Source organism: Anser brachyrhynchus (assembly GCF_964034855.1).
Source record: "Anser brachyrhynchus genome assembly, chromosome: 1".
Taxonomy (NCBI): domain Eukaryota; kingdom Metazoa; phylum Chordata; class Aves; order Anseriformes; family Anatidae; genus Anser; species Anser brachyrhynchus.
The window spans coordinates 578,361-601,904 of record NC_137694.1 but is presented as its reverse complement, the minus strand read 5'-3'; the positions used below and the strand labels follow the sequence as shown (position 1 = coordinate 601,904).

General features: G+C 52.9%; 1 protein-coding gene across 11 annotated transcripts in view; it reads right to left on the bottom strand.

The window, feature by feature from the left end:
* The window catches only part of SHANK3 (SH3 and multiple ankyrin repeat domains 3), a 390,020-nt gene that overhangs the window by 30,511 nt on the left and 335,965 nt on the right, over positions 1-23,544 (bottom strand). For all 11 annotated transcript variants that reach the window (XM_080596421.1, XM_080596428.1, XM_080596427.1 and 8 more), the window contains 4 exons: positions 23,454-23,534; positions 16,693-16,820; positions 15,641-15,746; positions 1,455-3,780 (listed from right to left, as the gene is read on the bottom strand). In XM_080596421.1, the coding sequence (XP_080452547.1) occupies positions 1,455-3,780; positions 15,641-15,746; positions 16,693-16,820; positions 23,454-23,534 (2,641 nt within the window). The remainder of the gene's footprint in view (positions 1-1,454; positions 3,781-15,640; positions 15,747-16,692; positions 16,821-23,453; positions 23,535-23,544) is intronic.

Genomic DNA, 23,544 nt, shown 5'->3' with positions numbered 1-23,544 from the left:
CTACATGGATTTGTAATCCATCACAGCGATGCTCTGGTTAGATAAAACATCTCAAAAGACAGGTTCCCCTTAGCTCAGAGCTCCCTGCTGGTCTGTCACCTTGCTGACCCTGCCACGTGTCTGCATCTGGGTGGCCTGGACATTGTGATGCCAGTGGGACCTGCTTACTGTGCCTTTATGACCGGGAAGGCATCCGTGTGAAGGGCAGGGTGCAACTGGTGTCCTTGGGTCTCTTCCTGCTGTATCTTTAAATTTCTATGCCTTCTGAGGGTTTGGTCTCAAATCTCAGACTCTAAATTAGAGTTTTTTGGTTTAGTTTAGTTTTACACCTAGATCAGTGGGTGAGCTGGGGTGAAAGCAATGGCCAAGGGGGCCACCACCTCCACGGAGGCAGCAGGTCTGAATGCAGCGCCGTGTGCAGGCTGGTGAGCGGGATGGGGCAGCCGAGGGGGTGCCTGCCACGGGAGGAGGCTGCCACGGGAGGTCTGTGCTGCCTGGGGAACACGATGGGCACAGCTGCAGCGTGGGAGAGGGGAGCCAGTGGCTCCTGAGTGCCTTCAGTGATGAAGAAATCTGAGAATGAATTTGAATGAGAAAGAGGCTTCTGATGTCCTGGGGATTCACACCGTAACCTGGACCGTGACCTTTTTAGACCTGATGGGTTGACCAGGCCCTGAGCAGCTCTGGGTCTGCAGGAGGACGAGGAGGTGAGAGGATCCGTATTTCGGTGCTACGCAGAGACCTCTGCGCGGACTCCCCGGCCCGCTGGCGGGAGGAGGTGCCGCGTGGCGCTGCGAGTGGCGTGGTGCTGGGCTCGGCAGGACACGGCCCGGGCGCCCTGCGCAGCACCGCACGTCACCTCCCGGCTGCGTCCTGCCAGAACCCTCCCTGCGGCCCAGTGGGACTCGCTCACGCCTGGAACCTCAGCCAAGAAATGTCGTGTGTGGGGTTGCTGTGTCCTTTTTAAAGGCTACCACAGACCACCCGTGTGACAGCAGTGACTGACCAGAGCTCTACTACGCAGTCTGACAACATTTGGAGATCCTTTGAAATGAAAAGCACTGGAGAAACATACATTGTTATTAATTGTTCAGGAGAAAACATTTAGAAGTGAAACCCACAACTAAATACAGCAGCTTAACGATAGAATAAAGACAGAGGAGGAACATGAAACAACAGGAAGGCAATTTAAAGGGAAAAAACAACAGTGAGCGCTCTCTACGTGCGTGGTGCGTACTAGAGAGGAGCCATGAACAAATCACACCAACTTCGAGAAAGTTTGTCTCGGCATTTTTTCTCCCCTGTGTAGCTGAGAAGTCCTGACATCTCTGAAATGCCCCTCAAACACATCCTGAATTACTCAGCACAGTTATACCGTGCCTGTGCAGCTCCCTATCTTTCTGGGTGCCTAAGCCCTGCACCAGCCCCTCCCCGACCAGCGACCAGCATCTTACCGTGCCGCGACCACCGGTGACTTCTTCCCGGGATCTAACGTGGACCCGGCAGGTTCCTCCCCCAGTGATCGTGTATCCTTATTCAGTTGCTGTAGTCGGGAACTTAGCTCACTGATCACAGTTGGCTTGTCATCATCAGCCCCATGGATTGGCCTGCTCTCCATGGGGTCCCCCCATAGCTTGGACCTTCTCTGAAAGAGGTAGCGTGGCCGGCCAATGCTGGCTGATGCCAGAGTGGCCGCATGTTGCTGGGAGATGAGCTCGCTGTCCGAAGACTGCTTCAAAAGTGGGTCCCTGAAAGTAACTGGCCCCTTGCTGAGCTGGGACTTGAGTTTTGGCTTTGGAGGCACTGGTGGCTTCTCGAGTATAAAAGTTTGTCCATCCGCAAAGGAAGTGTATGTGTCAGTAGGCTCCCCGCTTTCTGAGGACAACGTAGACATGCTGGAGACCGTAGAGATGGTGCTTGTGGTCTCCAGGTGATGGTCACTTGAACTTCTGGTGTCCACCTCTTCCACTCCTGAGTCTGCAGCAGACTCTGGGGCTACGGGGGCATCAGAGGGCTTCCCTGAGGGTGTTCCGCCAGTGGTAGAAGGTGCTACTGCTGCCGCTGGTATGGATGGCGTGCTAGGCGTAGCCAGGTGGCTGACTGGTGTGCCAGGGGTGGTGACTAGTACCCCGTTTGCAAACTCATCTGGTGGAGGCACCAGCCCTATCTTGGCCAGCTCCTCCCTGGTCTCTTCATCGCTTGAAGACAACTGAGCTGGTGGGAGGGTAACCGTGTAGGGCTCCACTTCTTCCTCCGAACTCCCTTGCCCCAGTGTCTTGTCAGAGGCTGGACTGACTGGTGGCTTTCCCACGGGACTGGGCTGGGTCTCTACTTTGGGAGACTCTGCTGGCTCTGTGCATGCTTCAGGGACAGCTGGTTTCTCCTCTTTTACCTCAAGTCCTACCTCGTCTTGGCCATTACTTGTGGCGTGAACCATGATAAGGCCAGCAGTCTTCTGCTGTGATGTATCCACTATACTAATAATCATGGACTTCTTGTCTTCTTGTTTTTTCTCCTCCTTCACAGGTGTTTCTGCTCTTGCCTCAGTTTCTTTTCTCAGTGTGGACGGAGTCCCCCACGGGGTCTTAGTAGGGGCCAAAGTCCCAGAGTCCGTTCCAATTGCCCCTTTGCCTCCAGGTGAATACGCAGGGGACACTAAACTCTCCAACTCCCCCCTCTCTGGTTCTTTGGTTTGGATGTCCACAAACAGGGGTGCTGCTCTGTCTGAGTCTGGGCTGTGGATCGGGGTGGGCGACCGGGATGGGACTTGAGTTGAGAGGGCCCGTTCCCTTGCGGCCAGCGCAAGCGCCAGTGGTGAGTTTGGATCCAAGGGCTTTCCTGTGAGGGGGTGGATGAACGTTGAGGATGAGCTGCTAATTAATGGCTTTAAAGCTGAGACAGGGGAAGGCAGTAGTACATCTCGGCTTCCTAACAACCGCTCATCGATAGACCTGGACTGCTGTAAGGATGGCATGTCACTGCTGGGGGGGCTTCCTTCGATGGCCCCAACTGAGAGGAAGACAGTGGATTTCCGCTTCTCATCCAGACGCCGGTCTCTGTCCTTCATGACTCCAGCAATGGCAGTGGCAAAGGGGATGCTTGTGGCTTCAACCTGAGCAATGCCCGTGTGGTGCTGATATTCCACGCCACTCAGGCGATGGCTCCTGCGCGTGGGAGAGGGCTCCCTTGTAAAGCCTCCAGTGATGGACAGTGCTGCTCTCTCCTGTGCATCCTCTACTTGTAACTGCTTAACAAGAGGACTCTTCTTCCTCTGTGGCTTGGTGGGAGCAAACAGGCTGACATTGAACTGACCCATGTTGGCATAAGGGTTGTCAATCACTCTCCCCTTCCTCTTTAGCTTCTCTGGAGGGGTTGCGGATGGGCCAGGCCGGGGGATCTCTGTTGGCTCCACAGGAAGATGAGAGGAATCCTGTAGGATTATCATGGATCGGGCCCTCTTCTGCCTTTCAGGATAAGGAATGGAAGTCCTCGCCTGATCATACATCTCTGCTGCGCTAATGACCTGTGGGAGTCCGTGGAGCTTAGCCTCCAGGCTTGGCTTAAAGCTTGATCTTATGGTATCATAAGCTCTTCCTGGGGGTGGAGGTGGTGAGAAGGATGGCGGGGGGCCTGTGTCAAAGTAATATGGAGAAGGAGGTGGGGGTGGGGCTGTTTGAGGTGGTGGTGGAATCCCATGCCCTTCCCTAACAGTGTCTTGCATCGATGTGCTCCGGGGAAACTTCCCATCTAGCAAAGAAGCAGCAAGTTTCTCGTCTTCACCTGGAAAAACAGAAGAACAATGAAGTCAGAGAGGTCTTCTCCAGAGAATCCAGAGTACAGCAGTCACCACAATTTGGGTATACGACATCCCTTTCTTCCCCCTACCCCTCTTTCTTTCTAAGGTGACTTTCCGCTTCATCTTTTCTTTGCTTGGTGCAAGCATTTCTAGTTTGGCCCCTTGTTCACGTTCACTCGGTACAGAAGTGTGGCCAGACTCTCAAAACATCTGACATTGCTTTAAATCCACCAGACAGTCTTGTCCAATACTCTCCAATCGAGCTGAACGCTCTCCAGACCAACACAGCACTGAGATAATTGAACACTTGCTTGATTGAACCTACCAACACCGCGCTGCCAACGTGTGAGACAGCTGGGTGCGACCAGGTTGTGTAACTTGCAGCAGGCAGTGCCGTCTCCCATGTGCGGTTCTCGCACTCTGAAGCTCGCTGTTCTCGTGTCACACTTCCCCACTCCCCTTCTGAGGGGTTACATATGCTTAAATGTGCTAGACTGAATTCAGAAGCAGGGTCTACCAGAAATGTAGCTTATGCATTGCAAGAATTGCAAGCACCCAGGGAAGCCAGATTCTGCCATTCTTACTACTAACTTTCTACCTGGGTACACCTTGAGGGCTTTTCCAGGTACCTCTAATATTGAGGAGGTGGGAGTACACAAGTTAACCAACTTGTCCAGCTCTAGCCTTCTGCATGAGTCTGCTGTTCTTTACCAAGACCTGCTTTGCTATGCTAACCATTTACTTGCCACACCGTGTTCTTTTCAGTTACAGTTCAGCTGTTGTCAAGGTTTAAAACTGCTTGTGAGAGAGAATGCTCAGGATGGCAGAAAGCCACGTCTTGGCACAGTAGTACGGTGACCACCTGCATTTTGGCTCTAATGTTTATTCTGTAATGTCCACCAGCATTCAAATTGCTTTGGCAACTATGCATTATATTACATCAGCAATTTCACCAAATGCTTGCAGATGTGGAGTCTGCTGGGAGAAAAAGGGAATATTTTGGCCAGTGAGCATTGAACTTTACATCTCATCACATTGTTCGGTCTATCGCTGTGTGATCAAAGCTGTGCTATTTTTGCTGAGCACTCTCTGAGGACTTTTAATACCATGGTAGCATAACGAACTGGAATCATGAAACAGCTTCAAAGAAAGATTGGACAAAGCCATGGAGGATATTTTTTGTGGGGGTACTGTGCGCACAGAGATCTCTGAGTTGAAGACACCCTTCCTGGGTGGTTATCCAAGAGAAACATCATCACCCTGTTTTCCCTGGACATCTGCTTATAGACAATGCTTAAGACAGGATCCTGCACTAGATGGAGCCATGGTCTGACTTGGTATAGACATTCTCATATTCTTAACAGCATGAGGATAAAAAAAAATAATTAAAAAAAATAAAGTTACGCCTTTATGCTCATTTCTACTTCTCACGTGGGAAAGGCCAAGAGCTGAAACAAGGAAATTTATGCAGCATGGAGCTCCGTTACCATGTCCTGTTACAGTACATGGTCTAGCACCATTAGAGCTTGTCTTTGGGATATGCTGACCATCCAGCGGACAGGCACTACAGTGTTGAGTTCAGAGATATTTCAGGAAATAAAACCGGAAAGTGTGTTCATCCTCAACTTGCTCAAAGTTTGCTCTGCAAAGAGCAGGCTTGCAAAGTGGCTGCCAGGCCAAAGGAGAATGTGACTGTGAAGCCACTGATTGCTGCAAGTTCTTGGCTTTGACTGTGAACAGTTCTAGTTGTTCTACCTTCTGGGGCTACCAGAAGCCCCAAAAGCCTACAGTCCTGGATGTGATCTTTTAATGAGTTACAAGCAAAATATTTCAAGTGAAGGAAAGGTGAAGATGTTAGTTAGATAATACAAGCATTTTTGCTGCATGGGTATTACTTTTGGTATTACTTTACATAGCTGCTTCTACGAGTATTCATTTTACTCTCTGCTCCCCACTTGATATTTTTCTCTACTGTAAGCATCTCTCCTGCATTTTTTTTTAATATGTGGTGGGAAGTACTTTGGAAAATGATATCCAAAGCCCTGTCAGGTTCAGTGACTAGCTGGACATCTCAAAAGGACCTAGACAGGCTAGAGGAATGGGTCAGAAGGAAATTCAGAGAATCACAGAATCACAGAACGGCTCAGGTTGGAAGGGACCTTAAATATCATCTAGTTCCAACCCCGCCATGCACAGGGATGCTACCCACCAGATCAGGCTGCCCAGGGCCTCATCCAGCCCGGTCTTGAACACCTCCAGAGATGGGGCAACCACAGCTTCTCTGGGCAACCTGTTCCAGTGCCTCACCACCTTCTGAGTGAAAAATTTCCTCCTAACCTCTATTTCCCCTCTTACTTTAAAACCATTCCACCCTGTCCTGTCATTGTCTGCCTGAGCAAAATGTTGCTCTCCATCTTTTTATAAGCTCCCTTTAAATATAGAAAAGCTGTCAATAAGGTCACCCCAGAGCCTTCTCTTCTCCAGGCTGAACATCCCCAGCTCTCTCAGCCTTTGTTCACAGGAGAGGTGCTCCAGCCCTCTGATCAACCTTGTGGCCCTCCTCTGGACCTGCTCTAACAGCCCCACATCCTTCTTGTGCTGGGGGCCCCAGACCTGGATGCAGGACTCCAGAGGGGACAGAGAGGGGCACAATCCCCTCCCTCAGCCTGCTGGCCACTCCTCTGTTGATGCAGCCCAGGATGCAGTTGCCCTTCTGGGCTGCAGGCACACACTGCTGGCTCATGTCGAGCTTTTTGTCCACCAGAACCCCCAAGTCCTTCTCTGCAGGGCTGCTCTCAATGAGTTCTCCCAGTCCGTGCTCATGTCCAGGATTGCCCTGACCCAGGTGTAGCACCTTGCACTTGGACTTGTTGAACCTCATTAGGTTCATGTGGTCCCACTTCTCAAGCTTTTCCAGGTCCCTTTGGATGCCATCCCTTCATTCTGTTGTATCAATCGCACCACTCAGCTGGGTGTCATCTGAAAACTTGCTGAGGGTGCACTCGATCCCAGTGTCTATGTTGTTGATGAAGATATTGAAAAGCACCAGTCCCATGACAGACTCCTGAGGGACACCAGGTAGATAACACTGGTCAGCCTTCCCTTGTCAACCGATGCAGTCACTCCATCACAGAAGGCCACCAGATGGATCAGGCATGATTTGCCCTTGGGGAAGCCATGCTGGCTGTCTCAGATCACCTCCTTGTCCTGCATGCGCTTTGACAATGCCTCCAGGAGGATCTTCCCAAGCAGAGAGGCGAGGGTCACCGATCTGTAGCTCCTTGGGTTCTCCTTTCTACCCTTTTTAAAAACGGGAGTGATGTTTCCCTTTTCCAGTCACTGAGGACTTCACCAGACTGCCATGACTTTTCAAATATGATGGAGATAGGCTTGGCAACTCATCATCCAGTTCCCTCAGGACTCTGGGATGCCTGTCGTCAGACCCCATGGACTTGTACCCGTTCAGTTACATCAGGTGGCCTCGAACCTCTTTTGCTTACAGTGGGTGGGACTTTGCTCCCCCATCCCTCATCTACAGGTTCAGGAAAATGAGAGATGTGGGAGGTCTGACTGGCAGTGAAGACCGAGGCAAAGAGTACCTGTTGAGTACCTCAGCCTTCTCCATGTCAGTCGTTACCAGTTCTCCCTTCCCATTTATTAGAGGGGGTACACTCGCCTTGTCCTCTCTTTTCTGGACAATGTACCTACAGAATCCCTTCTTGTTATTTTTTGCATCCCTTGCCAAGCTATGTTCCATGTGTGCCTTGGCTTTCCTGCTGCCATCCCTGCACATCCGGACAGCATCCCTTACTCTCCCCAGGCCAAGTGTCCCTGCTGCCACTGCCCATGCGTCTCCTCCTTGCACCTCAGTCTGACCAGCAGGTCCTTGCTCAGCCTTTCTGCCCTCCCTGCTCTCTTCCTTACACTGGGGGATGAAGAGCTCTTGTGCTCTAAGGAAAACATCCTTAAAGAGTTGCCAGCTCTGTTCAGCTCCTTTGTCCCTAAGCACAGTGTTCCAGGGGATCTCGTCCACCAGGTCTTTAAATAGCTTGAAGTTTGCTCTTCAGAGGTCCAGGGTCCTGACTGCTCTTCGCCAGGCCTATATTCCTCAAGATCACAAAGTTAACCAGGGTGCGGTCACTGCAGCCCAGACTGCCTCCAATCTTAACCTCTTTAAAGAATTTGTCTGCACTGGTGAGCACCAGGTCCAGAAACGCTTCTCCTCTGGGTGGTTTGTCTAATACCTGTACCAGGCAGTTATCCTCAACGCACTCTAGGAATCTCCTGGATTGCTCATGAAATTCATGAATTTCAACAAGGACAAATGCAAAGTCCTGCACCAAGAAGGAACCCCCTGACACCAGAAAGGCTGGAGACTGACTGGCTGGGAAGAAACTCTGGCGTCTTGGCAGTCAGCAAACTGAACAAGGGCTGGCCATGTGCCTTGGGAGCCAAGGCCTACAGCATCCCTGGCTGCGTGAACAAGAGCCGCTGCAACAGGCAGAGCAAGAAGACTGTCCCTCTCATTCGCCACTCATGAGATAGCACCCACAAGACTGTGTCCAATTTTGGGGCTCAAGGAACACCTCAAGAAACTGAACAAACTTCAGCTAAGAGCCACCGCAATGATCAGGGCTGGAGCTCTTGCTGTGCCTGGGTAGGCTGAGCGATCTGGGCTTGTTCAGCCTGCAGAAGAAACGGCTTTGGGGGGACCTAACAGTGGCCTTCCCATACCAACAAGGAGGTTATCAAGAAGGTGAAGCCAGGCTTCTCACAGTGGTAGGTGGTGGAAAGACAAAAGGCCAAGGTGCAGGAACAAGAGGGAATAGGCAAAACTGAAATGAAATCAGTTTCAGAGTGGATAAAAAGATAAATGTTATGATGAGGACAGTCAAGCAGCAGAACAGGCTGCTCAGGAAGGTTGTGCACTTTCCATCCTTGGAGGTTTTCAGGACCAGACTGGATAAAACCCTGAACAACACGATACAATCTCACAGTTAACCCTGCTTTGAGCAGCAGGTTGGACTAGAGACCTCCCTTCCAAACTAAATTATCCTTTGATTCTACAACAGAGGAAGAGTGGCTTCATTCCAGTTCTGGTTCACAAGCTGACCATCCTGCTCCTAGAAATAGCAGGAATCATGTCTGTTCCCTGTGAAACTGAATGTCTCCTGTTGCTCCTCAGCAAGAAAATCAACACTCAGGAGAGATCACTGATGGCAGAGGTGGGAGGAAAGCAGAAGCTTGGCAAGCTTCTTCTTCACTACCTGCAACTCACCGTTCTGACATAGCTCCTCGTCTCACTGTATCTGTGTGCTCCGCCATCCAAGTCACGCATAAGCAACTACATCCATTTCCTCATCTGCCTCTCCTCCTCTCTCTGCAGCTTGCTCACTCTCTGTATCCTGTTGATGATACCGCCTCTACTCCCTTCTCCATTTCTCCCCCAGAATTGCAGAAAACAAGGGCAATGACTGTGGATCGAATCAAAGGCACATCTAGCCCAGTATGCTGCCCGACAGTGGCCAACAATAATTGCCAGAGGAAGCACATAAGAACACAGCAAGCATGCAGTGCTGCTTTGCGCCTCCCAAATACTCTGTCAGCTTCCAGCAATTTACTGATCAAGAGCTGGCTGAGTCAGACTGCATTTGTATTTAACCCTTGGTAGACGTTCTTCTGTGCACTTGTCACTGCTCTTTAAACTCAGGCAAATTTCTAGCGCCCACAATAACCTGCAGCAAAGAGCACTGTGGCTTACCAGCAATGTGTGCAGAATTACTTCCTTCTCTTTCTTTCGAATCTCCCTCTATTGCCCATCTGGCTTGTAAAGACCTTTACATTAGGCTTTCTTTGAATTGGGTTGCTGTGTTATTCTGCTCTCTTATTCAAATCTTTCACTACCCATTCCTACTGTGACAGCAAAATAATGAAGTAAACCAACCTTTTTTTAAACCTTGCCCACGTAAATATATTATCTGGTAAATCCAGTCATACTGAGTAAATTCTAGCTCTCTCTCTAAAATCTGACTTAGACAATATTTGCCCTAAAGCTAGTATCATCCCAATGCTACCCAGACTCAAATGTGCTTAATCTTTATTAAAATTGTTAATGAATTACAAGCAATATTCTCTCTGTAATTCACTGCTGATTAAACTGTGATCAAATCACAATTGTGACCAAATCACCCATTTAAGCTATGTAAAATACAGTCTTCATTACAGAAGGAAACTCCTCACCGATGTTTCAATGTGATCACACAGGCAAAGTGAAACCTCTCCCTTAACATGGAGAAGCATCTGTTTATAGTTAAGCATGAGGCTAATCATTACTGAGCTTTACTTACTGTCTACGCAGGATATAGATCTGCTCAGGGAGCCTCTGAAGTTAAACAAAGGCAACCAATAATCCCTTGGGAGCAGGCTTAAAACCTGATGTCTTGATTAAGTACTGAATTTATGAATTGCATTCAGCCCTTTAGGAGAGGGTTGGACTCTACATGGACCTCTCCAGAGACATCGAGCACCCAGCCATATGGAAATCCCTTCAGTGAGAGCAGTGCTGGGAACAAGGGTCCTCCTAAAAGATTAGATAGCAGACACAAGACTTGTGAAACCATCCTGGTAGCTTTTATCTTGATGAAATGGAGACAGAATCTGTCTGAGCTTAGGTAAAATACTAGTAGCTAAAAGCACGGCTCTCTTATCCAACCCCATTTCTACGCCTCAAATGCTAACAGTTAATTACCCGTAGTAAACATGTTCATTTTTCACTTCTATCTTAACATTTGCCTGCTGATAAATGCTTCATCAGGTAACGGGCAGACCACAGCCCAAGAGATGGGATGTCTGTAGAAGCAGGAGCCTGACCAACTCCTGCAGCACTTGGAGCCCTTCCACAAGACTCACGGGCACATAAGAGCAGAGCAGCTCTCTGTTGCCTTGTGCACCCACAAACAGCACAGCAGCTGGCAAGGGAAGTCTCCCCATCACGAGCCTAAGATTCTCTCCAGCACATGGCACAAGGAGAAGCTCCTTTAAATTTGTAACACCTGAACGATCATCCTTTCATCCTGCCCGATCCCGACCTAGCAATTACCAGCTTGCCATTCGATCTCCTGTCATGGGGAACACGTGCGTCTGAGCCCTTTGTCTGCAGGCACGCTTCACCGGCAGGGACTGCGTGCCGCCGCCTCCCCCGGACCCCGTCCCCGTTCCACACACCCGTGCTCTGCCGCCGAGCGTGAAACCTTGTCAGCTATTCTAGGTTCTGCAGAGGGACGGCGGAGGTGAGGCTGATCACTGAGAAAAGAGCTGTCTGTCACCAACGGCACGACCCTTTGTGTGCTGCCTCTGACCTCCCTCCTGCCGCCTCACAGGGTTCATATTCCAGGTTCGTGAATGGAAAACTGAACTTCCCCAACAAATAAACAGATCTGTCCCTTCACTAGCTGCAGGATCTCTCAGTTTCATTCAAACACACACTGTACCTTGTAGCAGGGTGCACACACACTTCCTACAAGGAGCAGCGAGACCTCACCAGGCTCACCCATAACCTACAGAGGTCGGCACATGCAGGAACAAAGAGCCTGGGTCAAGCCAGGAGCTCGCTGGTGACCAGGAGGGACCAGCAGAGACCTCTGTCCCTGAGCACCGCGGGACGATGGCTCTCGGGGGAGAACCACGCTGCTGCGTGCATGCCTAAAGCGCAGCTTGGCGATCCCAAGCCTCATGGCAACCCCTCTGCAATTCACAGCGCGCACAATGCGTTATTAATCGCTAAGGAAAGCACAATAACTCTCCATAGTGCTTTTGGGCCTGTTGCCATAACAGCCTAAATCCCTGTGAGAATGTAACTCTGCGCATTAATTTGGGAGAGCTAATGAGGTTACTCTCTCCAGCTCACACCCCGGCAGCCCAGCCTTACCCTCCCCGTGCAGGGAGGGCCGAGCAGCGCCCAAAGCTGCCCCGTGCCACAGCACTGAGGTGCCAGGCGCCGGTGCTGGGCTCATTTTTGGAAGGGGAAAACGGGCGAGCGTTACAGCCCTTGGCTTCGCTCGGCTTGCAGCAGCTCCAGGCAACAACAGAAACCCGGCGGGAGGAAGATGAGGGAAGTCACCAGAGAGCAGTGCAATAGAGGGTGCTGGGGGGGCTGGCACTGCGCGAGGTTCAAATTGCAACGAGGGTGAGCTTGAAAGCCTGCGTAGAGAAGGGGAATGAAAGCACTGGGAGCTCATCCAGGTCTTTACAGAGACGGACGGTCCTGAAACTGCACGGGGAGAGGTCTTGTGCCACCCGTGCCTCTGCCAACCCCTCCCTCACGCTGAGCCCGGGGGGATCCGGCATCCCCAGCGGCCCCGAGCGCCCCCGAGCTCCCCGGCGCCCGCACCCTCAGCAGCCCTGGTGCTCCCCCCGGCAGGGCGCACTGCTTCTCTCCTTGCAGAAACACCTTCCACAGCGTTTTGCATTGGCTCGGGGGGAGACTCAGCGCGTACTGAGACCGTTCTGCAGACATTCGAGTGTTTTTAACTTCTGATGCTGGAGCAGATGGCACGGCAGCTATCTTGGAAGTCTGACAGAGATCTTTTTGATCAGCCTCCCCGCTGCAATGCATTTCTTTCTTCACATTTTTCTTGAAACATTTCTTCTCTTCTGCTTTCCTTGTAGCAAGTGAAGGGTTAATTACCTTTGTCTCAAGAAATATTTAGAAGAAAACATGAAATATTTTGATCTTTTGTCACAAGTCCCTGGGAATCTGAAACAGCTGTGCTTGTGGAGCATGTGCAATATGCAAATAATTCAGAGCAATTCTTCACCAAAATAAAACCAACAAACCAAACCAGCCAACCCCTGCTTATTTTTCATCTAGTTCTTTGCTGTTGGTAGAGATTTTTATGATGAAGTCAACTGACTGTACATCGTATGAGCCTGTCACTGTGGGTGTGAAATGACAGCTCAAGAAGGACTTCTAAAACAAGTCAATTGCAACCCAATTTCTAATGTTTGGCTGTTTTCTATTTTAGCTTATTTGGAATTCCACGAAAATTAGCTGATTTCTAAGAGGCACTGCTTTTGGTGTGCATTGTAACAGACAAGCTGGAAGCCAGAAGTTGCTGTCCCCTCCTCACTGGAATTGCTTCCATTTTGTGCAGGCAGATACCTTTCTTAGACTGAGCATAATTAAAAGAGATTTGTGATTTTTTTCCTGCATTTATTGTTAGGTCATGCTTGGATGCTGTGCTTGTGACAGCTTCAGCCATTCCAGCTCAGAACAGGCAATCTCCAGGTCTGTTTTAATCTTCCCCGATGCAGATTAAATCTAGCATTTCTAACCCCTTGTTGCATAGGGCTGTACGGGCTGGGAATCCCACACAGGGATCGGGCTCCCAGGTTCCAGGTGCTGAACAAAAAAGACACACATGGGACATTATGCTCTGTGCTTATGAGCATACAAACCCTACACACAACCCTCAAGCCTTACAGTTGTATAAACCCTACAGACTTCAAATTCTTCTTAGGAAGAAATTCTTCACTGAGAGGGTGGTCAGGCTCGGGAACAGGCTCCCCAGGTCAGTGGTGATGGCACCGAGCCTGCTGGAGTTCAAGAAGCGAACACTCTCAGACACACAGTCTGATTTTTGGGTGGTCCTGTGTGGACCCAGGAGTTGGACTCGATGATCCTTGTGGGTCCCTTCCATGACTCTATGAGGGTGGTGAGGCCCTGGCACAGGCTGCCCCGAGGAGCTGTGGCTGCCCCATCCCTGGCAGTGCCCACGACCAGGTTGGACGGGGCTTTGGGCAGCCTGGGCTGGGGGGAGGTGTCCCTGCCCATGGCAGGGGTTGGAATGAGATGGGCTTTAAGGTCCTTTCCCACCCAAACCATTCTACGATCCTATGATTCTGTAATTCTTCCCACAGTTCTCTGCATACAGATATCCTTGACAGAATACCTGATCTACAAGCATCAGGGGTAGGTTTAGATGGATTTCTTGAACCATTGACTCTGCTTTCACAAGTAAAAAGGAGCTCCTTACAGGCAAGTATCTTGTATTTAATGAATACTTTTCCAGTTTATGATCTATTATTGAGCTGAGATGCTATTTCACACAACAGTTCCCCTTTAAAATGATTTCCAGCTGTTGTGGCTTGATTGAACCTTGAACAAGTTCTGCTTAAAAGCATTTTCACAAACATTCTCACAAATAAAATAAACTTCTAGGACAGAGTTTGCAAAACAGACTTGCAGTTTAGACACCACTGGCCACTACAATGCTGGTCCGCCAAGTAGCAGACAGTGGAGATTTCTGCATTGTTAACATGCAAGGCTAGATGAGACGACTCCTACCCTACATGTGCTACTGGCAGTTTTTACCTTCATGAGAGGATTAACTTGTCATATCTGCTCTAGCCAGGTGCAGGTACGTGGGTCACTGCTGTGGTGACCCAAGGTACCAAGGCAGTCAGGTCTTCTCCCTTTTCACCATGTCCATCAGCATTTTTGCAACATATAAACAACTAATTAATGCCTGCATTTGCTTCCAGCATTGCATCTTATCATTTGCTCAAGCTCAGGCTTTATTTCAGCTCTTCAGTTACAGGAGCTTTACACCTGTATATTCTATGGTGTGACAGCAGCTTTATCAACATGGTATATAAGTACACACACTAGGGCAGTCCATTAAACACCCACTCTTTTTTTTTTAAAGATTATCTCTTTAGTTTGTTTTTCAGATTTATCATACACGCATTTAATTATCTGTAGCTTTCTACTACTCTCAGACCAATCTCACGTGGGACTACAGGTAGCAGCTGCTCTCATACAAACACAAATGTGAGGCACATATGTACAGCAATTCTGTGCCCTTGTACATATAAAAGTACATTTTGAATATGAATCCTTGCCTTTTTCAAATATTTTTACATTCTTGCTGGGGTTATGCTGCTCTCAGCTGTGTATTTAAACAGAATATACTTTCTATTCATTTATGTGTGTGTTAAACACACAATCTGTTTTGGCATCACCACTGCTATCAAAAGGGTTACTCAAAATTAACACTTAGCACACCACCTTCCCCTTGCCCCATAGCTCCAAGTGATAACGCACTCTCCCCAGCTCCAGCCTACACAGCCCTCACACCTTGCTAACACTACGGATTCGTGTTACCACCCGGATGAAACCCACTGACACACAAGATCAAGAAAATGAGACCACCATACTGCCGTTGTGCCACCACCCCTTGTCCATCCCGCCCCTCCTCCAATCGCCTTCCTCCAGCATATTTTTGCTTTCAGTTGCACCATAAACCTTTTGGGACAGGGGACAGGGTCTAAATGTCCCGACACAGTCTGTAGATGACGGCTTGTTACAGACCCTGTCATGTTTACCCTTAGAAAAGATCCATTTGCTCCCTGCTCTGTCATCTGAGCCTGTTACAGCTCATGGCCTAATGCTCAACCCCCCATGTTCAGCACACGGCACTCCCAGCCCAACCACAACACAGGCAGACAGAAAATCACCCACCAGTCTTCACTTGCAAGCACAGAGAATGGGAGAAACGTCTTATCCCTTGCAGCTCTATAAAGAGACTCAGCAAAAGAGGGACCTCTGAAGGTCTCTAGTCCAGCCTTCTGCTCAGAGCAGGGCTAGCGTCAGTGTTAGAGCAGGTTCTCAACACACACGCAGCCTTCAAACTACAAATCACATCAAGCATCCCCTCTTAAAAGATCTTCAGATACAAGACAGTAGAGGGTTGAGTCCTTCCTGCTGCTTCTCATGCATGCATGAATGCTCCCCAGGCATGACCTTTCCTCTTTAGGAACACATTTCCCCCCAGTTTGCCTTACCTACAGATTTTGTCCGCGGAATTCCTTTGCGTAGTGAAACATGGGGCTTCTCAGCTCCCGCAAGGACCCCCGAATGTGCTGCCATACCCTGGCGTTCAAAGAGTGACTGTAGAAGAGAAAAAAAAAGGGAATTTCCATTCTGGACATGAGCAAGAATCAGCTGAAAGGAAACAATACTTCACCTCAGCCCACCTGATGCTCCCAGCTGCAGAGTTCCCAACCCCACACCTGTCTGCACGCCAGACCCTGTCCCTGCAGCTCCACACCCGCAGGCAGGGCCCGGGACAGCTTTAGGAGGGGCTGCTTCCTTGGGAACAGGCTCTGCCCCCTGCCTCGCTTCTGCCTCCAGCACTCCCCCTTCAGCGCTTCCCAAGGCAGAGTGCCCGGGACCCTGCGTGGCTGCCCTGGGGGTGAACCCTCCCCGCTCCTGCTGCCAGGCCCTGGTGGCACGCAGCCCCTGGGGACACGCAGCCCCTGGGGACACGCAGCCCCTGGGGACACGCAGCCCCTGGGGACACGCAGCACCTCCCTGGTGACCCTGCTCCAGAGCAGCAGCCTTCCTCTGTGGGAAGGCTTCAGGCAGGCCAGTCTCTGCTCAGATCCAGCCTGTCCCATTTTATCTCCTGCTCCAGAAGCTGCCTCCCACCGCCTGCAGCACGCGTTCACAATCCAGATAGCCTGGAGCTCGCATCCCCACTCCTACTGCATCCATGTTTCCCCTCAGAGACTGCCTTTTTCTCTTCTTTGATTCCTCCCAATTTCCAGCTTCACATCCAGAAAACTGCAGCCAGCCTAAGCTCTCCGACTCAGCTCTCCACACTCCTGATCTGTTCTGATGTCCCTCCCGCTGCCAATCCTGTACTTGTGCACAAAACGCCCCGGTCAGCTCCTCCACCCCCAGCTGGGCTCCTGCTCTCCGCAGCTCTGTCCGCCCCCAGCCTCTCCCCCTCGGGAAGCCCCCTCCCCAGTGCAGGTCCTTTGCTGCAGGCATCCAGCAGGTGACCCAGCACAACGTGCCCTTCCCTTGCCCACCGCAAGCCCTGCTCTCTCACACTGATTTCTGCTGGCGTGATGCGCCGGCTTGTTGGTCGCTGCTTCACAGTGGCTGCCCTAGAATCTGCTTCGACAATGTCTGCTCTCAGCGAGGGCTCGGCTGCTGCCAAAATCTCATCCAGTTTTTCTGAAAATCCAAACATAGAAGCAAACCAGTTAGCAAGGGCCATTGCACCAGGGCAGCTCCCCTATGACAAGCCCGTCCTCCGCAGCGCGACTAAGCAGAGCGCGAGCTTCCGCTTAGCGAACATGGTTCGTGGGCCTGTTGAAAACAGACTGAGGACACGTCTGCTTGTCCTCCTAATCCCCAGAGCCCTGCAGATGAAGACCTTGGTGGCTCTGGAGCAGCACCCCCCTCCCGCTGCACAACCAAGTCCTGACCTCGCTCCACGGGGGACCCGCAGCCAGCAGCTCCGCGCTCCCACCCTGGCTGCAGCGGGCGCCCCTGCGCAGCCCACCCAGCACCTGGGGTCCGACTTGCCCACGCTCGGCTCTGGGGTCTGCTCCCAGCTGCGCAAAGCTGTCTGGAAGTTTGCATCCTTTGATTAAAGGAGCACTTTTTTGCCCAGCAAACTCTTGATATTCAGAATCAGTGATGGTGAAGTTTCTGATAACCAGAATGAGATAAAATTCCCCCAAATTGGGTTACAGGGTGGGGTGGGGCAAGCAGCTGTGCTACTCCAGACAAGGGGAAACCCAGGTGTCCCAGGGAACATAGGCTAGGCAGAAGACCGCAGCAGAGTGCGGCACTCCTTGGGACCCCAAGGGAGTCAGCCTGGCTCCAGCTCAACCAGTTCCATTCCATTGTTAGATGGAGACAAACTGGGATGTTTCCTCCCTGGGTGGACTAATTAATGCAGCTGATGGAAGTAACCTGGCCCCATGCACAGCCCATGCTCCTGGGTCCAGGAGCTCCAGCTAAGCTCGGGACCACCCGAGTGGTACAGCAGCATCTGCCTGCGGTGCTGCCACAGCCATGCCACAGCCAGCCCTGAGCCTGGCCTGGATCCTGACCCACAGACAGACTTCCAGACTTGGGCTTGGCCCTGCCTCATCACCATGGGCCTGCCTGGAGATCTCGGCTACGTCTGACCCTGGTTACCCTTACAAGACCAGATCCCGACCCAGCTCCTGCCTAACCTCAGATCTGCCCCATCGCTGCAAACCCACAGAGCTGCGTCATTCTGCACTTCTCACACCACTCGTGCCAGGAGGGACCAATTACCCCCTCAGACACGGCGCCAGGCTCAGGCTGCCACTGAGACTACCTGCCAGGGGTACTAAGACATCCTGAAACAAAGGACATTGTAAAGGGCAGCAGGCAGGCGCTGGCCACCATCACCACTGACCCTTTCTGAGCTTCCTCCACATGCAGCCAGACAGGGTCCAGCAGAGCCGAGCTAACGAAGCCTGCTGGGCTGGCGCTCAGCCCGTGCAGGATTCGTTCGGGTTGGGCCACTCCAACTCCTACGGCTGCTGGGGCCTGGCAGGGTTCACTCTGTCAGCTCCATGTCACAAACTGTGCCAGCTCTACCTTCTGAGGACAGCTGGCTCTGAAGTGTGGCCACCACATGGGTACGGTGCTGTGCTGAGGCTTACAGGTCTGTCTTGGCATCACGAAGACTGGATGACTCTACCCCCATGGCACAGCTAACCCACAGTTGCAGTAAACTGCACAGGGAGAGGGGGAACCACGTGCAGCATTTGTCCCGTAAGGCTGACGAGCTCTGCCTGAGGTCAGGGAAAGGCTTGCAACCTTCTCGGCTCCTCCCAGCCTGGCTGGTCCAGTTAGGACTGCGAAATGCCACCAGTGTGGTGTGGGAGCTGCTGATCCTAGTGACCCAAGTGACCTGGAGAGCTCTGACCATCCTACAAACCCCTGCCCGGGGCTGGTGTGACTCACAGGCCAGCCTCAGCACCTCTGCACCCTGTGGTCACAGCAGCTGTCCACCTGTCTTTGTATGACAGCATTCTCCAGTTATAAAACTAAAAATCAGTCCAGTCGCTGGAGGAGCGAGCCCTGTGCAAACACAGGAGGCAAGTGGTCTTTGCCAAGGGGACTCACGTGCCCTCTGACACCAACAGCCTTGGTGGCAGGCACCCATGGCCCTGAGACGAAGGAGCTCCAGGGAAGCCGCTCAGGCCAGCTGCTGGATTTCCTCGGCACAAAACCTCCAGGGCTTTGTAGCAGACCCCCTGGTGCAGCCATGCAGCCCGTCCCTGTCTCTGGGGCATCTCGCAGTTCCTCTCCCTCAGAGCCGTGCAGCCCTCGTGGTGCAGTCACCGCACGAGGCTCAGGTGGCTCGGCCTGAGCCGCCACCTCCCAGCGGTGCGGTGGGAGCCTGCTCTCCCCGTGCTGCCACACACTGCTAAGTGACCACCGTGAGGACCTCCAACAGCAAAGCCTGAAGGCAGGATGGGCCACAGGCTGCTTTTAAAGGACCACATGCTGGAAACACGCCCATGGGTGTTTCTGGAAGCTGCTCTGGGGAGCTCCGGGGGATCTCAGTGCTGTGACAGGAATAACAGCAATGTGCAGCCCTCTCCATCTACCTCACCGGTTGGTTTTATTCTGCTTTTTGTCTTTTAATACCAGCAGAGCGCATCCTCATGTGGCTCCAGGCTGCTGGGGTGGGAGATGTGGCAGCGCTGTAGCTGCCCTGAGGCATACGGACCCTCCAGGAATGGGGACTGCCAGCTTCCATGCCAGCACAGCCCTGGCCACCTCCTGCCAGTCACCGAGGCATGGGACTTCTGCAGTGCCTCCACCTCTGAGTGCCGGCAGATCTGCTCAGTAGAGAGGTCAGGGGAGGTCCCTGGGAGACCTCCCACTTGCCAGCCCCGTTCAGCTTCTCTGCTATCTCTGTTAGGGTAGAAGAGCAGATCTCCCACCTTTCTGTAGGTTCAGGTTATCAGACCAGAATTTGGCTGCCAAAAGGCAAAGAGCTGGGGTCAGGCCTGCAGGCTGCCCACAGCCCCGTGCTGGAGACACGCGGAGCAGTGGGCTGCCATGGGATGGGCCTTCTCGCTTGGCTCTGTCTTTGTGCCGTCCCTCGTGCTGTGTCCCCGTGGACACCGCACAGTGCAGCTTTCATCCACACGCCCATGCTGCAACCAGCCTCACCCCAGCCAGCTTGGGCACTGCGAACACGGCCTTCAGGGCGGATGGCCCTCTCCCCAAACCTCCTCTACCTGCCTAGCTCCTCTCCAGCTAACCGGGGGATGCCCTCCGAGCTGCCTTCACACCCCGCTCGCAGAGCAGGTCTCCAGGTGCTCCCTGGGTGCCGGAGCGCTGGCAGCAGCAGGACAGCTCGCAGGGAGCGCAGCAGAGGCAGCTCCTGCACAGCACGGCTGTGACTTTGCCTGACCGAACCGCGGGGTCCTGACCCAGGGGCTGAAGGAGGCTGCACTGGAGGACCCCAGATGTGGGGACGTTCCTGTACAGGGTATTTCCACTGTGGAGTGCACCCAAAGCAAGCGTGACACCCCGAGGAAGCCAGAGCTGGACATTCATGGGGCCTGGCTGACAAACAGGAATCGCTGTCCGTGCCCAGAGCTCTGCCTGCCTTCAGAATAAGCTTTCCCGTGACTGTCCCTGTGGCAAGGACTGGGGGGCTTGCTGGGCACTGACAGGGAAGGGATGAGCCCCAGGATGTGCGTTTTCACTCACCCCCTTTTCTTCTCCGCATGGAGGCTTGGAATCAAGAAACAAAACACAACACATGAATGGCATGCACAGTTCCTGCTTCCATCCCCAGCTCTAGCCTCGCTCTCTGCCTTCTGCGTCTCATCCCCGCACTCTTGCCTCCCGGCATGCTGACAGGATCCGGCCCTGATGGTCCAGCGTGTGTCTGTCTGAGGCCGCTCGCTGCGGGGCTCTCAGTGTTACGGCTCAGGCAGTGCATGGCTGCAGGCAGGCGAGAGGTGCAGCACCACATGCACCCCTGGCGCTGCCCTCTGGTGCCATGGAGAAACTGGTGTGAAAGTCATTGATCCCTCCCTGCTCACTGCAAAGAGACCACAGCCTACAAGCCTCCCGAGGACAGCTTCCTCCAGATGTTTTAACTGCATCCAACAAAAGCAAGGACTGCAGGACAGCAGTGCTTTCTTTGTTAGCAGCTTGCTGGAAATCTGCTTTTCTAAGGGGATTGGCACAACGTGCAGCACAGGAAATTTTAAGGTATCACTGTGGGCACATGGCATGTATGGTAAGCTGCAGGACAGGGACAGGCTTCAAGGAAGAAGAGGCAGGGCCCGTCCAACAAATCTCCCCTGAAGAAGCTGCAGGTGGAAATGGCTCACGCACTAACACCATCTTCCCCTCAGAAAAGGAGACCAGGCTCTGAACCTGCACACCGCTGAGGTGTGGGCATGCTGACCTGCATGGAAACGTGCCCTTTGCAGTAAAAGCAGGAGAGGTCAACCACCAGCAGACAAAGTGAGGGAGGAGAAACAACCCCATCTTCCCTATGCCAGGCTCCTTGGAGAGGCATGGTGGGACTGGCTGCAACATGCTCCCTGACCCACAAGACATGAAATAAGGACTAACTCCTAAAGTCTCCTGGAAGACATCGTGACCAAGACCAGGCATTGTCTACAGATTCCTCTCGTGGGAGAATGAGGCAGTTGTCACTCCCAGTCCCTCTCCAGGTAGAAGAGAGGCAGCATCTAGATGCACACTCCTCAGGGAGACCCAGAGGTCTCCCCTTTAATATATTCTCTGGCAGAGACATTTCTTAGCTTTTTGTGACTTCCCATTCCATGAGCTTGTATCCCTTCCCCTCACACCTGGCAGCTGTGCTTGTCAAAACACATGCAAGTTGTGCCCCATGCCCTCACGCGTGTACAGGTTGTCCCATGGTGATGTCCCACGCCCCACAGCCAGGTGTGTGTGCAGGTGTAAGACAAAGCGCCATGGTTTGTGTGTCTGTCCCCCTGCCAAGGTGCCTGCGTAAAGCCTGGCTTTGACCTGGGCTGGTGGTCGCCAAAGATGGGCCCGTGCAGCTGGGAACACGTTCTCCCAGAGGCAACAGGATGCCTGCGCAAGAAAACACCTATCACGCCAGCTAGAAACTGTCTTCAGGACCAGTAACTGGGAGTAAAAATATCAACCCCAGGGCCTGTGCAGTGTCTGTGCAAAGGGAAGAACAAAAAGTAGAATAAATGGGCTGTTCTAAATCTTTTCCTAATGGCTACTACTAAACACAGAGCCTTTGAGCTTAGTAATAAAGAGTCTGGGAAAGCAAGGAACAGGTTAGGGTGAGAAACAAGGCTGGGGGCTCAGCATAAAATCACAACGGCCATCAAGCAGTTGATGTGAACCCTTGGATACTATGATTTCTCTTCAAGCCTATGTTTGAGGGTGAACCCTAACCCTCTAGGTCTCCCTTCTTCAGAACCCCGCAGGCTATAAGGCCTGGTCATGCGTGTAGCACAGGGAGCAGAGCAGAGCGAGGAAGGTCACGGACCTTCCCCCAACGCCCTGACGAAGGGAGGCGCTGGGTCTGTGCCCAGGTTTCTCTCTCCCAGCAGGTCTCCTCTCGGCAGGAGAGCAGTGTGCCACGCGCAGGCTCTGTGCTGTGGCCAGCGAGCACAGCTGTGCACACCACCACATTCTCGCATGGCAAAGAGCTCAGCACAGCGAGCAGAAGCAGGGCAGCCAGCAATGCTGTGCAAGGCTCGCTCAGTGGCTCTGCCGGGGCTCTCACCGTGGGCTTGCAGAACGCTCGGCTCGCTCCACGTCTGCCCTGCACAGCCGCTCTCAGCGGTGCCACACACGTGTGTAGCACAACTGCACCCTGAGCTCTCCAAAATGAGGGTGGAGACTGCCCTGCACCTCTTAGTGCCAGGCGGGACATGGGATGACCGTGACGCAGCCCTCCTGCCAGCCAGCCTGCCTGTTCAGTGCCGGCACCCACACCTCCACCGAGCCCCCTGCCCAGGGCCCTGTGGCCTCTGCCACACACGGGGACGGGGTGCTGCGAGACGGGCACACGAGCCCACGTGCAGCAAACAGACTGCACTTTTTGGGGGCATGAATGCTGACAGCCCTGCAGCCCTGGGCAGGTGGGATGCTATGGGGGCAGGCCAGGACACTGCAAAGGCGTGGGCTCGGCAGGGATGTCAATACAAGGGAAGAGCACGGGGCTCCATCACAGGGTACCTGGATGTGAGGACGGAGGGGGCGGGTGGAGCCGCTCTGAGAGAACACAGGAACATGGAGCTGCAAGCTGGGATGCTAAAGCATCTGGAAACGTGGGTAGGCTCTGTAGTGACAGCAGATCGTGTGAGCGTGTGAGCGTGTGTGCATGTGCATGTGTGTGTGTAAGGGAGGAGGGCAGCCCGGGGGGATGCCAGCTAATCTTGCAGCATGTGCTATCTGCCTAGAGGTAGAGGAAAATAAAAACAATAGGCTGCTCGGTGCATGTGAGGCGCAGGGTGCCCGAAGGACGGGGCACGGGGGAGGTGAGCCTCTCTGCATGCGCACAGAGGCTCCCAGCGCCCTGTCCCAGTCCATCTGCCTGCTGAGGTGGCACCGAGGAGCTGGTCTGGCTCTGTGGGGGTCCTGCGGGCACTTGGCCCCCCGCGCCCTGCACAGCACAGCAGGGACGTCGGTACGGGAGGAGCCCGTCGCCGCGAGCTCACGTTCATGCACCCCTCAGGAAAATGGATGCTGTGCGTGCTGCCTGCTCTCGCCCCAGCCCCCGCATGCTCGTCATGCTCCTCCGCATGCAGGCGCGAGCCCCGCGCCGCCGCTTACCCAGCTCCTCCAGCTCGGCTGTCATGGACTTGGACCGCAGCGTCAGGGTGGTGCTGGGCGCTCTCTTGGGAGGCGGCGGAGCTGAAAGGAA